At 39.2% G+C, this 16,379-nt stretch overlaps 1 protein-coding gene across 10 annotated transcripts in view; it reads left to right on the top strand.

The window, feature by feature from the left end:
• Window positions 1-16,379, top strand: part of LOC128656206 (glutathione hydrolase-like YwrD proenzyme) — a 628,013-nt gene that overhangs the window by 426,201 nt on the left and 185,433 nt on the right. For all 10 annotated transcript variants that reach the window (XM_053709982.1, XM_053709989.1, XM_053709980.1 and 7 more), the window contains one exon: window positions 12,542-12,694. In XM_053709982.1, the coding sequence (XP_053565957.1) occupies window positions 12,542-12,694 (153 nt within the window). The remainder of the gene's footprint in view (window positions 1-12,541; window positions 12,695-16,379) is intronic.

Genomic DNA, 16,379 nt, shown 5'->3' on the forward strand with positions numbered 1-16,379 from the left:
TACCGGTTTTCTGGCCTGAACCAGAGTATCTATCACAGAATCTGAAAACCCACGCTTTGATAGAATCAAGCTTTCAATCTCCAAGCCGTCAGCTGGAGAGAGACCAGATTTGGATGTTCGAATGGACCCTGAACAAGAAGGTCCTGTCTCAAAGGTAGCTTCCATGGTGGAACCGATGACATATTCACCAGGCCACGCAGGAGCTATCAAGATCACCGAGGCCCTCTCCTGTTTGATCCTGGCTACCAGCCTGGGAATGAGAGGAAACGGTGGAAACACATAAGCTAGGTTGAAGGTCCAAGGTGCTACTAGTGCATCCACTAGAGTCGCCTTAGGATCCCTGGATCTGGACCCGTAGCAAGGAACCTTGAAGTTCTGACGAGACGCCATCAGATCCATGTCTGGAATGCCCCATAATTGAGTCAACTGGGCAAAGATCTCCGGGTGGAGTTCCCACTCCCCCGGATGGAAAGTCTGACGACTCAGATAATCCGCTTCCCAGTTTTCCACACCTGGGATGTGGATCGCAGATAGATGGCAGGAGTGATCCTCCGCCCACTGTATTATTTTGGTCACTTCTTTCATCGCTAGGGAACTCCTTGTTCCCCCTGATGATTGATATACGCAACAGTCGTCATGTTGTCTGATTGGAATCTTATGAATCTGGCCTTTGCAAGCTGAGGCCAAGCCCTGAGAGCATTGAATATCGCTCTTAGTTCCAGAATGTTTATCGGGAGAAGAGACTCTTCCCGAGACCATAGTCCCTGAGCTTTCAGGGATTCCCAGACCGCGCCCCAGCCCACTAGACTGGCGTCGGTCGTGACAATGACCCACTCTGGTCTGCGGAAGCTCATTCCCTGGGATAGATGGTCCAGGGTCAGCCACCAACGGAGTGACTCTCTGGTCTTCTGATCTACTTGAATCACTGGAGACAAGTCTGTATAGTCCCCATTCCACTTTTTGAGCATGCACAGTTGTAATGGTCTTAGATGAATTCGTGCAAAAGGAACTATGTCCATTGCTGCAACCATCAACCCTACTACTTCCATGCACTGAGCTATGGAAGGACGTGGAACAGAGTGAAGAACTTGACAAGTGCTTAGAAGTTTTGACTTTCTGACATCTGTCAGAAAAATCCTAATTTCTAAGGAATCTATTATTGTTCCCAAGAAGGGAACTCTTGTCGACGGAGACAGAGAACTTTTTTCTATGTTCACCTTCCATCTGTGAGATCTGAGAAAGGCCAGAACAATGTCTGTATGAGCCTTTGCTTTTGAAAGGGACGACGCATGTATTAGAATGTCGTCCAAGTACAGTACTACTGCAATGCCCCTCGGTCTTAGAACCGCTAGAAGGGACCCGAGTACCTTTGTGAAAATCCTTGGAGCAGTGGCTAACCCGAATGGGAGGGCCACAAACTGGTAATGTTTGTCCAGAAAGGCGAACCTTAGGAACTGATGATGTTCTTTGTGGATAGGAATATGTAGGTACGCATCCTTTAGATCCACGGTAGTCATAAATTGACCTTCCTAGATAGTGGGTAGAATCGTTCGAATGGTTTCCATTTTGAACGATGGTACCCTGAGAAATTTGTTTAGGATCTTTAAATCCAGAATTGGTCTGAAGGTTCCCTCTTTTTTGGGAACTACGAACAGATTTGAGTAAAATCCCATTCCTTGTTCCGTCATTGGAACAGGGTGTATCACTCCCATCTTTAACAGGTCTTCTACACAATGTAAGAACGCCTGTCTCTTTATTTGGTTTAAGGATAAGTGAGACATGTGGAACCTTCCCCTTGGGGGTAGTTCCTTGAATTCCAGAAGATAACCCTGAGAAACTATTTCTAGTGCCCAGGGATCCTGAACATCTCTTGCCCAAGCCTGAGCAAAGAGAGAGAGTCTGCCCCCTACTAGATCCGGTCCCGGATCGGGGGCTACTCCTTCATGCTGTTTTGTTAGCAGCAGCAGGCTTCTTGGCCTGCTTACCCTTGTTCCAGCCTTGCATAGGTTTCCAGGCTGGTTTGGGCTGTGAGGCATTACCCTCTTGCTTAGAGGATGCAGAATTAGAGGCCGGTCCGTTCCTGAAATTGCGAAAGGAACGAAAATTAGACATATTCTTGGCCTTGAAAGGCCTATCTTGTGGAAGGGCGTGGCCCTTTCCCCCAGTGATGTCTGAGATAATCTCTTTCAATTCTGGCCCAAAGAGAGTTTTACCTTTGAAAGGGATGTTAAGCAATTTTGTCTTGGATGATACATCCGCTGACCAAGACTTTAGCCAAAGCGCTCTGCGCGCCACAATTGCAAACCCTGAATTTTTCGCCGCTAATCTAGCTAATTGCAAAGCGGCATCTAAAATAAAAGAGTTAGCCAACTTAAGTGCCTGAACTCTGTCCATAACCTCCTCATACGGAGTCTCTCTACTGAGCGACTTTTCTAGTTCCTCAAACCAGAACCACGCTGCTGTAGTGACAGGAACAATGCACAAAATGGGTTGTAGAAGGTAACCCTGCTGTACAAAAATCTTTTTAAGCAAACCTTCCAATTTTTTATCCATAGGATCTTTGAAAGCACAACTATCCTCGATAGGGATAGTAGTTCGCTTGTTTAGAGTAGAAACTGCCCCCTCGACCTTAGGGACTGTCTGCCATAAGTCCTTTCTGGGGTCGACCATAGGAAATAATTTCTTAAATATAGGGGGGGGAACAAAAGGTATGCCGGGCTTCTCCCACTCCTTATTCACTATGTCCGCCACCCGCTTGGGTATAGGAAAAGCGTCGGGGTGCACCGGAACCTCTAGAAACTTGTCCATCTTGCATAATTTCTCTGGAATGACCAAGTTGTCACAATCATCCAGAGTAGATAACACCTCCTTAAGCAGTGCGCGGAGATGTTCTAATTTAAATTTAAATGTCACAACATCAGGTTCAGCTTGTTGAGAAATTTTTCCTGAATCTGAAATCTCCCCATCTGACAAAACCTCCCTCATGGCCACTTCAGATTGGTGTGAGGGTATGACAGAACAATTATCATCAGCGCCTTCCTGCTCTTCAGTGTTTAAAACAGAGCAATCGTGCTTTCTCTGATATGCAGGCATTTTGGATAAAATATTTGCTATGGAGTTATCCATTACAGCCGTCAATTGTTGCATGGTAATAAGCATTGGCGCGCTAGATGTACTAGGGGCCTCCTGCGTGGGCAAAACTGGTGTAGACACAGTAGGAGATGATGTAGTATCATGTCTACTCCCCTCATCTGAGGAATCATCCTGGGCAATTTCATTATCTGTGGCAGTACTGTCCTTACTTTGTTTGGACGCTATGGCACAATTATCACACAATTTTGAATGGGGAGACACATTGGCTTTCATACATATAGAACATAGCTTATCCGAAGGCACAGACATGTTAAATAGGCTTAAACTTGTCAATAAAGCACAAAAAACGTTTTAAAACAAAACCGTTACTGTCTCTTTAAATTTTAAACAGAGCACACTTTATTACTGAATATGTGAAAAAGTATGAAGGAATTGTTCAAAATTTACCAAAATTTCACCACAGTGTCTTAATGCCTTAAAAGTATTACATACCAATTTTCAGAGCTTTAACCCTTAAAATAACTTTACCAAGCCCAGAGGGGAATACGATACCAAATGACGCCTTCTAGAAACTTTTCCAACTACTTTCAGGTCCTCACACATGCATCTGCATGTCTTGCTCTCAAAAACAACTGCGCAGTAATGGCGCGAAAATGAGGCTCAGCCTACAACTGGGAAGGCCCTCCCTAACTGGAAAAGGTGTCTAACATAGTGCCTGACGTTAAAAAACGTTCCCCAAGTTTATAAGTGTGAATTATCAGCATAAACATGTATAAAATGTCCAAATAAAGCAATCGATTTAGCCCATAAAAGTGTCTACCAGTTTTATAGCCCATATTAAGCCTTTTATTCTGTTTGAAACTAAGAAAATGGCTTACCGGTCCCCATGAGGGGAAATGACAGCCTTCCAGCATTACACAGTCTTGTTAGAAATATGGCTAGTCATACCTTAAGCAGAAAAGTCTGCTAACTGTTTCCCCCAACTGAAGTTACTTCATCTCAACAGTCCTATGTGGAAACAGCAATCGATTTTAGTTACTGTCTGCTAAAATCATCTTCCTCTCACAAACAGAAATCTTCATCCTTTTCTGTTTCAGAGTAAATAGTACATACCAGCACTATTTTAAAATAACAAACTCTTGATAGTAGAATAAAAAAACTACAACTAAACACCACATACTCTTAACCATCTCCGTGGAGATGTTGCCTGTGCAACGGCAAAGAGAATGACTGGGGTGGGCGGAGCCTAGGAGGGACTATATGGCCAGCTTTGCTGGGACTCTGCCATTTCCTGTTGGGGAAGAGATATTCCCACAAGTAAGGATGACGCCGTGGACCGGACACACCAATGTTGGAGAAATCCCTTTTAGTGAGTACCAACTATCAAATCATGCAACTTATTTGGATATTCCAGCCTATTTTTTCTTTCTTTTTTTTCCTCCTTCCTTCCCCCCTCTTTCCCCTTTCCCTCCCTCTCTTTTCCCCTCTCCCTCCTCCTCTACCTAGTAGCGAGGGCCTTCTAGTCTATGATATCTGTTAAAGTAGGATCTTAATTTATTTTGAAAATACATCAGATTTTGAGTATAAGATATAAGCTATTTCCAGCCTAACACCTTACTGGAATGTTAACCCTTTTATATTAGGTATCTCCTCAAGTTTTACTATAAAAGAGAAATCAGTCAAACTCTTTAACTTGTTTGCAAGCCCCCTCCCTACTGTATCTTATGAGACGTTCTTTTTGGCAGCATTTAAATACAGTATTAAAATCTTATCAAGAGGGTTCAGCATTTAGCTTAATAGATAGAATTCAAAGCCAAGTCAAGCTTCAGTGGACAAAAACACATATTATAGAGTTAGACAGTTGCTAGCAAGGGTTAATAAGCAGAGTCCGCAGTTCTGGTGACTTTTTGGTCAGGTCTCTTCCTAAACCAGTTATTTCATTTCTTTGGGAAGCAAAAAATCAATATCTTTTTTTTTTTTTTTCTCAGTTCTTTGTCTAAATGCCCCTCAAGCCTAGGAATCACCCTCTTGATGTTAAATAGATTGAAAAGCCTTGTAGAAAAAAAAAAAGACAAGCAATCTGTCTCCCTTCTATTGCTCCCAGGTAATTCAGAGGCAGTGTCTACTTTCTTTTTGGGATAAATAAATATCTTGTATATCAGGCTGGTGTCTTATACTACAGTCAGACCCAACAGATTATCTTATGAAGCAGCCAGCTCAAGCACCAGAGGCCCCAAAAAACATAACAAGCAGGCAGAGAAAGTTATGCATAAGAAGCGAAACACTGAGGCATATGACAGTCCAGAGACCAAACAAAAAAAAAAGACAAGCAAATCTGTCTCCCTCCTATTGCTCCCAGGTAGTTCATAGGCAGTGTCCACTTTCCTTTTAGGGCCAATAAATATCTTATGTATCAAGCTGGTATTTTACACTAAATTCAGTCCCAACAGATTGCCTTATACAGCAACCAGCTCAAGCACCAGGGGCCCAAGAAAGACACAGCAAGCAAGCAGAAAAGTTATGCTTAATAAGCAATGCACAAAGGCATAAGGCAGCCCAGAGACCATAGAATTGCTTATGCTAATATACTTGCTATTATTCGTGTTTTTTCCGTCTTTCAGGCCGGTCCCACACGGAGTCCTCCATCTGCGATAACCATCTTGCTTCTCTTTGTAGCGTGGTTCTTATGGGCGGAACAAGCCTTACGGCTTGCTATCCTCTAATCCACCTCAGCGTCTGTCCACGCTCTATCTCCCCCTTGAAGCACCGGTGGGAGAGAGATAGTGCCTAGACAAGTCGCCAGCTACTTCGGTGTACTAATTCACCCTTACACTGGGTACCTTCACTGTCGTTTGGCTATCCGCTCCTCCTTGTACCCTCGAATCTCCCAGGGCGGCGTCTTAGTTCTGCCTTTCCTCTCACCAGTCGGATCAAACCACTGAATCACCTCGGGAGGGGGAGAGGGCTGTCTTTACCATCTAGTGGCTGCCTCTCTGTTGCCGAGTAGCCCTTGATTCCTCCAGCCCAGCAGCCGTTCCTGTCTCCCTCTCGCAGCACCGGTGGGAGGGAGAATTACAGGTATTATTCCTATATACAGATTATGGACCTTGTTTTATAGGGGGTATTTTTATTACTCCTCCTCAGGAGCCTTTTCTTCCAGAGAGTTAGGTCGACTTGCTTTAACCCTTCTATCAGCCCAGGGTAGTCTGGCTCCTTGTCCGCACTTTCTCCCCAGTCACAGGGCTCCAGGCACAATACCCCTTGCCTTATTAGCTGGTGCAGGAGTTTACAGAGAGAAGCGCTCCGTGACTTGCGCTTAGCTCCTCCTCCGGATGTCAAGAGCATGCATTTTTAAACAACTTTCTAATTTACTGTTTATTATCTAATTTGTTTTATTCTCTTGATATTCTTTGCTGAAAAACATATCTAGATAGGCTCAGTTGCCGCTGATTGGTTCCTGCTCATAGAAAAACAAAGGGTATAACCCAATAGGGGGCGCTAGTATGAATAGTATACAATATATATGTGTGCCTACGTGGTAATATATAAATATTTCAGACCATTAATCGGCAGATTACTGGTATGGCATAGATACAATACTGGTGTGTGTAAGCACACTACTATATACCACAGTCCTGGATCAAAGGTGGAAAACAAAAGACAGTAAGTCCAAGGAAGTCCAATATGGTACAGGTATCAGTCTTCTATGAAGGCAGCACTCAATCTTCACCCTCCAAAGGTTAATAAATCTAAAATCAAACACAAGGAAAGAGGCGCCGTATGTGTGAATCTGAAACAGCCAACATCACATATAAAACATGTGCAGGGTACTCACAATCTGGAAAGGCACTCTGATGTGCCTATAGGAGCGGGCTGGTATTCACAGCACACCAGCTGGCTGATCTGGCAATCCCTGGTATCCAAGGTAGAAGATTCTGTGTCTAGACTGATGGTGTATGATGTGTCCAGCAATATGGAAGCAGGAGCTAGGTGCAAAACAAAGGCACACCACTGTGTGAATCTGCAAGTGTATACTGGTAAATTTGCAATCTGTGCAGGGTACTCACATACTGTGGCGGCACTCAGTTGTGCCAATAGAGGCAGGCTGGCTTTCTCAGCAACCCAGCTGGCTGTACAGGGAATGATGCAGGAAGATCCACAGCATTCAAGATAAACAGGTAGCTCAGGAATAATCAATTGCAGTGAGGTTTATATGATTAAAAAAGATTTAATAAAATTACCAACAGTTTAAAAATACATGTATCCCTCATATACAATAAGTAAAAATCATGCAACGCGTTTCTCGGTATAAACCGTTTCTTCAGGCATGTATTCTATCTCTGCATGTACGTCTTATAAAGATCTGAGCTACCTGTACTGCCCCTCCCTTCCTACCAAAAAGGACCAATCATAGAACCCCTTTGTTTAATTGCCCATTATTTGATGCACCTGCACACTTCTCATCCCTTATCCTGATAGGTTTATTGGGCTTGTAAAAGTGTTATAGTCACTAGAAGGAAAAGTACTATAAATGTTTATTACAAATAAACCCAATTATAGATCATGATATCGTGACTGTATGTTTAATGATATTACATATACAATCCCCAGATGGTGTGATACCTCATTGAATCTGATATTAGCCTCAAAGAGTAAAAAACACATATTCGTACCTGTCTGCTGATGCTTGTCATCATGCGTAACTGAAATATAATAATATGTACAATAAGCCGCATTTCCCTAATAGTTTTTCTATGTCTCACTGTATGTTTTCATAACTGTTAGCCTAATTTAACCATTTTGTGTTATGTGGAGAACCGCCACCCGGATTATGACAAATAAGCGATCTCCTGTAATTGTTTGGCGTCTGACGTAAGCGCACGCCATAGGCTGATCGGCTCCAGCTTTCGGACCAATCCTGGATGTTAGCCTGCTCCTGCTCATAGAAGCCTGGGGTGATTGGCTCACCCATGTGCATTTCTTTTACTTCAACTAAGAATATCTAAAAATTGAAGAAGAATAAATAATAGAAGTAAATTGTAATGTTGTTTAAATTTGTATTCTCAATCTGAATAATAAAAGAAAATTTTAGGGTTTAGTGTCCCTTTAACTGTTTTCCGGCTTGAGGACATGCTCTGTCTTTCGTTGATTAACCCTTTTCTCTCTCACGGCAATTAAAATTCTTCCCAGCGTGCCAGCTTTTCCTGAGAACCGCTTGGCACACTTCTCACACCCACGTGTCTTCTCTAATGAAACACTAATAATACAATCTGACAATCTCCCTGTCTGGATTTTAATAAATGAAGCCCATTGTCTCCTTAGTTGACAAATATTAAATACATATTCTATACTACTGGGAAGTTGCTGGTGATTGGTGGCTACATTTGTCTCTTTTTATTGGCTCAACAAATGTTTTCAGCTAGTTCATCAATGCTCCAGGGAGGACTTTAACAATGTGTTTAATCCCTTTGCAATTATATACAATCAATAGTGCAATAATAAAATGCTCTAACGTATAAGAGCATTTTCTATTTTCACTTTTATATTCCATTAATATAACTTTTTAAAGTAACACAAAGCTTCCACCTTCCTAGTTGAGACAATAGCAAGAGATATATCTGTGTAGCTGCCAATCACCAGCTAGCTCACAGTGGTGCTGCTCCTGAGCCTACCTTCTTATGCTTTTCAGCAATGAATACCTAGAGCACAAATAAATTGAAAAGTCTATTGAAAATGCATGCTCTATCTGAATCATTAATAGTACTATAATATTCTATCCCATTTATTGTTCCCAAAGAGCCATATTACCTGCTCTAGTGTATTGAATTGTTTAAAATATTTCCTTCACTATTATTTTGTCATTTTAAATACCTGATTTTGCCTGTTAAAATCACAACCTACACTAAAAACACTTTTGTATTCTCTTAAAAAAAGATATGTAAACAAGAATCAGCAGCTACCATTTGGGGTTGGATTGAAGTGAAAGGTAGTAGAATGTTCATTTTCCATTGTTCTCTCTAGGGCCTAATATTCAAAGGTTCTCCAGCCTGGAGAGAAATTCAGCGAGTTCTGCCTATGTGAAGTCTGCTCTATAATCAGAATTTGTAAAATCACAATCCTAAATACACTGCTGTACACAAAATAAAATTGAAAATAGAAAGTGCAAAGCTTAATGTAATACAATTTAATCTGAAGTTTAAATTGGTATAAAATAGAAAACACAAAGTATAAATGCAGCAAAACTGTCATGTCACGCAGTGCTATATTTCACTGGGCTTGTCTCTCCTTCGCATACAGAAATGCAGGGAACACCCCTTGGAGAAGTAAAGCAACATCTGCCTTTTAAAAATTTCATAAGGGATCCTGCAGTGCTGGAGTATCATTTTAGAATATCTCACCCGAGCAGAGAGATTTTGAATATCAGGGCCTTATGATCTAAATCTCTCCGCTCAGGTGAGATGATTTAAATTGATCCTCCAGCACTGCGAGATCCCTACTCAAATTCTTAAAAGGCAGATTTTGCTATACTTCTCCAAGGGACGTTCCCTGTATTTCAGTATGTGAAGGAGAGACATGCCCAGTGCAATATAACACCGCATCACATGAGAGTACTGCTGCATTTACACTTTTTGTTTTGTATTTTATATTACTTTACACTTCAGGTTGTTTTATAACATTTCAACTTTGCACTTTCTATTTTGCATTTTATTTTGTATACAGCAGTGTATGAGGGATGGGATTTTACAAATTGTTATAATGCACTTCTTCTAAAATAAAACGAAAACACTTACAGCTTCCCAAAGAGCTTCATTACTTTCTATGGGCCCAATAAGCAAAGATTCTCTAGTTTAGAGATAAATTATGGTGCAGACTTCACAGGGGCTGGACTCACTGAATTCTATAAAAAAAAGGGTGGAACCTGGAAGTCCCAGAGAGGTGAGAGATGGCTCCCATAGAAAGTAATGAAGCTCTCTAGGATACAGAATTTTACAGGGGAGAGATAAGGCAACTGGAAAACAACTTGGGCAGATATAAAGGCTCAGTTTACATCAATTACAAATTAAACTAGAATGTTTTTAATATAATTTAACTTGCATTTTCCTATAGTTTAGTATAAATTACTTTTCTATCAGTTAAACATTGTGAACCTTAACCTGCATACAGCTGGTGAGAAAAATCAGTGAGACCAACTTGTTTAAAATGCTTAGAGCATTAGAATTACAAAATCAAAATGTCTTTCAGGTACCTTCAAAGTTGGAGCTGTGTCTCCGAACTTTGTACACCCTATCTATATTATTTCGAATAAATTTGGTTTATTTAAAAAAAATGCTTACAGCATTTCACAAGACTTGTGAAAGAGCTTCAGACATACCCTTAGAACTCCCCTGTCCCTCCCACTTTCTGAAACTTTGTTTTATTTAACAATAGAGAAAAGAAAAACTGCAATGTAAGTTGTAAAAGATAAATAGAAATATACAATGTATGGTCCTAATTTATTAAAGTAACACAGAAACTTTCAAAACAAAATCAAAATGTGTGAAATCATGGCTGGCTCTAAATCTAAATGTATTAAAATATAAGATAGAAAGTGTAAAGCTTAAAGGTACAGTCTATACCATAATTTTTCTTGTTTTAAAAGATAGATAATCCCTTTATTACCCATTTCCCAGTTTTGCATAACCAACAAAGTTATATTAATATACTTTTAACCTCTGTGATTATCTTGTATCTAAGCCTCTGCAAACTGCCCCTTTTGACAGACTTGCAGTTTAGCCAATCAGTGCCTGCTCCCAGATAACTTCACGTGCATGAGCACAGGGTTATCTATATGAAAAACATGAACTAACACCCTCTAGTGGTGAAAAACTGTTAAAATGCATTCTGAAAAGAGGTGGCCTTCAAGGTCTAAGTAATTAGCATATGAACCACCTAGGTTAAGCTTTCAACTAAGAATACCAAGATAACAAAGCAAATTTGGTGATAAAAGTAAATTGGAAAATTGTTTAAAATGCCATGCCCTATCTGAATCATGAAAGTTTATTTTGGACTAGACTGTCCCTTTAAATGTAATAAGATTTAAAGGGCCCAATCTGAAATGTATAGTAATATAAAATACAAAGCACAAAGTTTGTGTAACAAAACTTTCATATCATGCATATATTGCACTGGGCTTGTCTCTCCTTCAGATACTAAAATGAAACAGATCTTGTACTGCAAGAGAGTTCCGTCCTTTTTTTTTTTTTTAGCATTCAGTGAGTTTAGCCCCTTTGATGTCTGTACTACAATTTCTCTCCAAGCAGGGGAATCTTTGATCATCAGGCCCTAAATATCAGCCTTTATGTACAGACAAAGAGACAAGATAAGGAAGCATGTGTATAGAGAGATAGATACAATAAGGATGCCTGATCTTTCTGCAAGGTCGGCCCATTTAAATGGGTTGTGTTGTCAATGAGCAAAAATAAATCTTAAAGGGACAGTCTACTCTAAAATTGTTATTGTTTAAAAAGATAGATAATGCCTTTACTACCAATTCTCCAGCTTTGCACAACCAACATTGATATACTAATATACTTTATATCATTTAAACCTCTAAGTTGCTGCCTGTTTCTAAACCACTATAGACAGCCTCTTATCACATACTATTTTATTTGCTTTACACAACAGGAGACTGCTTGCTGATGTGGGCCATATAGATAACATTGTACTCACACCCAAGAAGTTATTTATGATTTAGCACCACACAGTACTAAATGCAAGTCAATAGATAATAAATAAAACGTCATGTGATCAGGGGGCTGTTAGAAGATGCTTAGATACAAGGTAATCACAGAGGTAAAAAGTATATTAATATAACAGTGTTGGTTATGCAAAACTGGGGAATGGGTAATAAAGGGATTGTCTATCTTTTAAAATAATAAAAATTGTGTAGTAGACTGTCCCTTTAATGAGCAATTTCTGATTGATTGTAAACTCTGTAGCTACCAGTATAACAAGCTGTTGGAAACACATTTAGGGGGAACCAGTTTTACAGTACAATGTCCCTTTAAAGTTTATTAATTTGATTTTCATGTCCCTTTAACCATGTCACCCATCTTTTGAAAAAGAAGTATTGAAGTTATCTCCCCTGACGGAAAGCAATGTCTTTTGATGTATCTTTAATCTCAAAGATCTCATAGCACATGCAGGAAACAGTATAAATCAAATTAAAATTGAGACCAGTTTCAGATGAAGGAAATGTAATCTTTTAAGAGATAGGGGTCGTGTGTGTGTGTGATACAACAAAGCCTTTCTTTCTCAATTATATTAAATCATATATTTGCTAAAAATGAATACATGAAGTTAGAAACAACAGATCATTCATGTTTTTTGCAAACTTTTTTTTGTGATAAAATAGGGGCTTCTGAGAATTATATGTACATTTGCTAGCTACATTTTCTTGTCATTGTAGATACTGGCTAAATCAGGTAAAAAGGGATTCTATGAAGGTCGCATTGCTAAGGCTATTGTAGAAGTTGTGAAGTGCCACGGTGGAGTTATTGATCTGGAAGATTTGGCTAGCCATAGAACAGAAGAGGTACAGCCCATATGGGCAACATATAAGGTAATTATTTGCTTTTAATAAAACAATTTACTTGCGTATATATACATTAATAAATGATCAGACACCATTTTATTTTATTATCTATGCTTTATTTTATTATCTATGCTTTTTTCTTATTATTTTGTATTACCTTTTTTTAATTATAAAAAGCAAAAACTTTGTTTCATACAGGTCCATCACTCCTTGGAATTACTCTTCCCTGCCACTAGGTGGAGGCAAAGATTCCCAGGCCCCAAGAACTCTATAACCCCCCCCCCCCCCCAAACTCACATGTACCTCCAACTTTACTTTGACTCCACTGGAGGTGGTCGAAGAATGAAGATGTGCATTTGAGAGGGGTTCTCAGTTTGTTGAGGCCTGGATTCTCTTAAGAGTACAGTGCTTGTCAGAGGGATGTATATGGGGTATGGTTTGTGGCTCCTTTTTTACCTCATAGGAAATCTATTACAGACCCTCCATAATTGATTGCAGGTACTCGTCTTTTGCCTCCTTCTATGGATCTATAATATACTCTTATCCAATAACCTCTGCTGATATGTTTCAGTGCTGGTTTGGCTATCTACTGGTTGTTTGCTGGTGAACGAGTGTCTATTATACTAGTATACGTTTTTAATATTTAGACACTCTATAGTCTTATTATGGGCACTTAAATGTTTTAACATATATGGCACTGAGACAGAATCTTTACATTATTCCCCTTGCTGTTTGCATGTCAAATTTTAATCAAATTTGGCGTGCTTAGTTTAATCAGCATCTGCTTTTATGTTTACGCATGTCGGGTTAACGCTCATCTGGACCGTGCAGGGTTAAAAAGTTATATCCCTTGCTTGCTGCCAATGTTGAATTATGGGAAACTGTTCCCAAGGTTGATGGGGCTATTTCCACTCTGGCTAAAAGTACTACTTACTATCCCTTTGGAAGACAGTATTTCTTTTAAAGACCCTTTGGATAGAAAATTAGATTCTTTTCATAGAAGGGCTATTTTACAAGCAGGTTATTTGCTTAAGCCTGCTATTTCTATTGCATCTATTGATGTGGCTGCCTCATCTTACTGGTTATCTAGTCTTTCAGAACAGTGTTCTAATGATTCTGCTAGTGAAAATATTTTGTGTTTGCTCATAGACGCCAAATCTTTTTTTTTTTTTTATGTGTTATTTGATATTATGAAGATCAATATCAAAAGCAAGTATTTGGCAGTCCTTTTTAAATCCTGGTCTGCTGACATGGTGTCAAAACCCAAATTATTGTCTTTCTTTTCAGGGAAAGAAACTGTTTGGTTCTTATTTAGATTCTACAATATCTATTGTTACTTTTGGTAAAAGGGTTTTTCTTCCTGAAGACAAGAAGTCTAGAGGGAAATTTAAAGCTTCTAACCATGTTTGCTCCCTTCATCAGAATAAGGAACAAAAGGTTGATTCCTCTGTTCAGAAGCAAGGCACCTCTTTCCCAGTCTAAAGTACCTAGTGCTAACTGGAACAGGTCAAAACGGACTAAGAAATCTATCCCTACTGCCAAATCTGCATGAAGGTGTGTCCCTTGATCCAGAGGTTCTGGAAGGGGGGAGGTTAAGCCTTTTTCAGGAGGCTTGGTTTCATTCTGTTCCAGATCCCTGAGTTTCTAAATATAATTCCCCAGGGTTATCAGATAGGTTTCAGAACAAGACCTCCAAGAGGTCAAATGTCTGAACTTGAGGGCATGGAAATTGAACAGTTAGTTCCAGAATGAACCCATGATAAAGACTGGTAGTTTGAATGTTGTGAATCCTACATGGTGTTGACATGATATTCCCTATAAGATATGTTAAAGCTATATAGTTTTATATAATTTATATTCATTATTATTGTGTCTGTATATATTGTTAATAATGATTTTACTATAATACAAGGTAAGAGACTTATAGACAATCTATCCATATTCTATCAGTATCTGTGTTTCTAATTGGATCAATTATTTGTACACACACCTGAATAGGTGTGTTTCTGTTTAGAGGATAGGGATTGGTCATTAGGTATATTTAAGCCAGACAGCAGTCTGAGAAACGCGTTGCTTATTGTCTAAATTATTTTAGTGTAATATGTTTGACATTTTTTACTTCACTATACCATTAAATTTTGGTGTTTTAAACTTACTATTGAGAGTCTGAGCTTATTTAGTCCATCTTGGACAGTGGAGAGGCCAGCTACCTTGTCGAGTCCAGTGAGTTGGGACACTGAGAGTTCCCAGTCTGCCTCTATTAGCACAACTGAGTGCTGCCACACTTGTGAGTATCAATTTGGCATTTTCAGTATTCTATTTGCTCCAACTGTATCACACTAGGAGGCTCCTTTGTTTTTGTGATCCCCTTTTCACAGAGAAAGTTTTTATCCAGACCATCTATGTGACAAAGAGCTGACTCCTATCTTTGGGTATGACACCTTCATCATCTGTAAAACACAGGAGGATTTCCTTACATCAAAGAGACTGTGTTTTCTTTGGGATATCCCTGAGAATTATGTCCCATTCAGCTAAGATTTTACTGGACTTTATTTTTTATTTTTACATTTTTTATCATTTATTATTTTTTATATTTTTTATCTATATCATAGCAATTTATATATATATATATATATGGTCCTAATTCTTATTTTTTGCGCCCCCTAGAGTTACCATCTAGTTTGTGTAATAGGTATTTCTAGAGATTTCTCTGATTCAGTGATTGAAACCTTAATTCAGGCTCCTAATTCGGTAACTAGGAAAATCTATCATACGGTCTGGAAGGCGTCGGTGTTCAGATTATGACTTTTTCTGGCATTCTTTCAGAATTCCTAGGTTTTTGCAGTTCTTACAGGATAGTCTGGATAAGGGTCTATCTGTTCAGTTCTCTGAAGGAGCAGATTTCTGCTCTTTCAGTTTTGTTTCATAGGAAGATTGCTATTCTTCCTGATAGTCACAGGTTTGTTCAGGCTTTGGTTCGCATTAAGCCTGTTATTAAGCCAATTTCTCGCCCATGGAATCTTAACCTGGTTTTAAAGTCTCCTCCTTTAGAACCTTTGCATAAGGTGGACATTAAACTGCTTTCTTTGTTTTATATATTTTGGCTATCTCTTTTGCTAAAAGAGTTTCAGAGTTATCTGCTCTTTCTTGTGATCCTGATTATCTTGTTTTTCATCAGGATAAGGCAGTTTTATGGACTACATTTGCTCTCTTTTTTGCCTAAGGTTGTTTCTTCAGATAACTTAGCAGAGAAATTGTTGTCCCTTCTTAGTGTCCCGTTCCTAAAAATGTAACAGAGAGATTTTTGCATAATTTGGATGTTAGAGCATTGAAATATTATATTGATGCTACTAAGGATTTTAGACAGACTTCTAGTTGTTTATTCACTTTTCTGGTGCTAGAAAAGGAAATAAAGTTTCTGCAGTTTTTTTGGCCCCTTGGTTGAAACTCTTAATTCACAAGGCTTACTTGGAGACAGGTCAGCCACCACTGCAACAGATTACTGCTCATTCTATTAGGTCAGTTGCAACTTCTTGGGCTTTCAAGAATGAAGCTTCAGTTGACCAAATTTGCAAGGCTTCTTGGTCTTCTTTATATACTTTTACTAAATTCTATCATTTTGATGTATTTGCTTCTTTTGAGACAGCCTTTGTTAGGAAAATCCTTCAGGCAGTTGTCTCAGCTTAATTTTTTCTTGCCTAACTGATTTATT

Source organism: Bombina bombina, chromosome 4 (assembly GCF_027579735.1).
Source record: "Bombina bombina isolate aBomBom1 chromosome 4, aBomBom1.pri, whole genome shotgun sequence".
Classification (NCBI taxonomy): domain Eukaryota; kingdom Metazoa; phylum Chordata; class Amphibia; order Anura; family Bombinatoridae; genus Bombina; species Bombina bombina.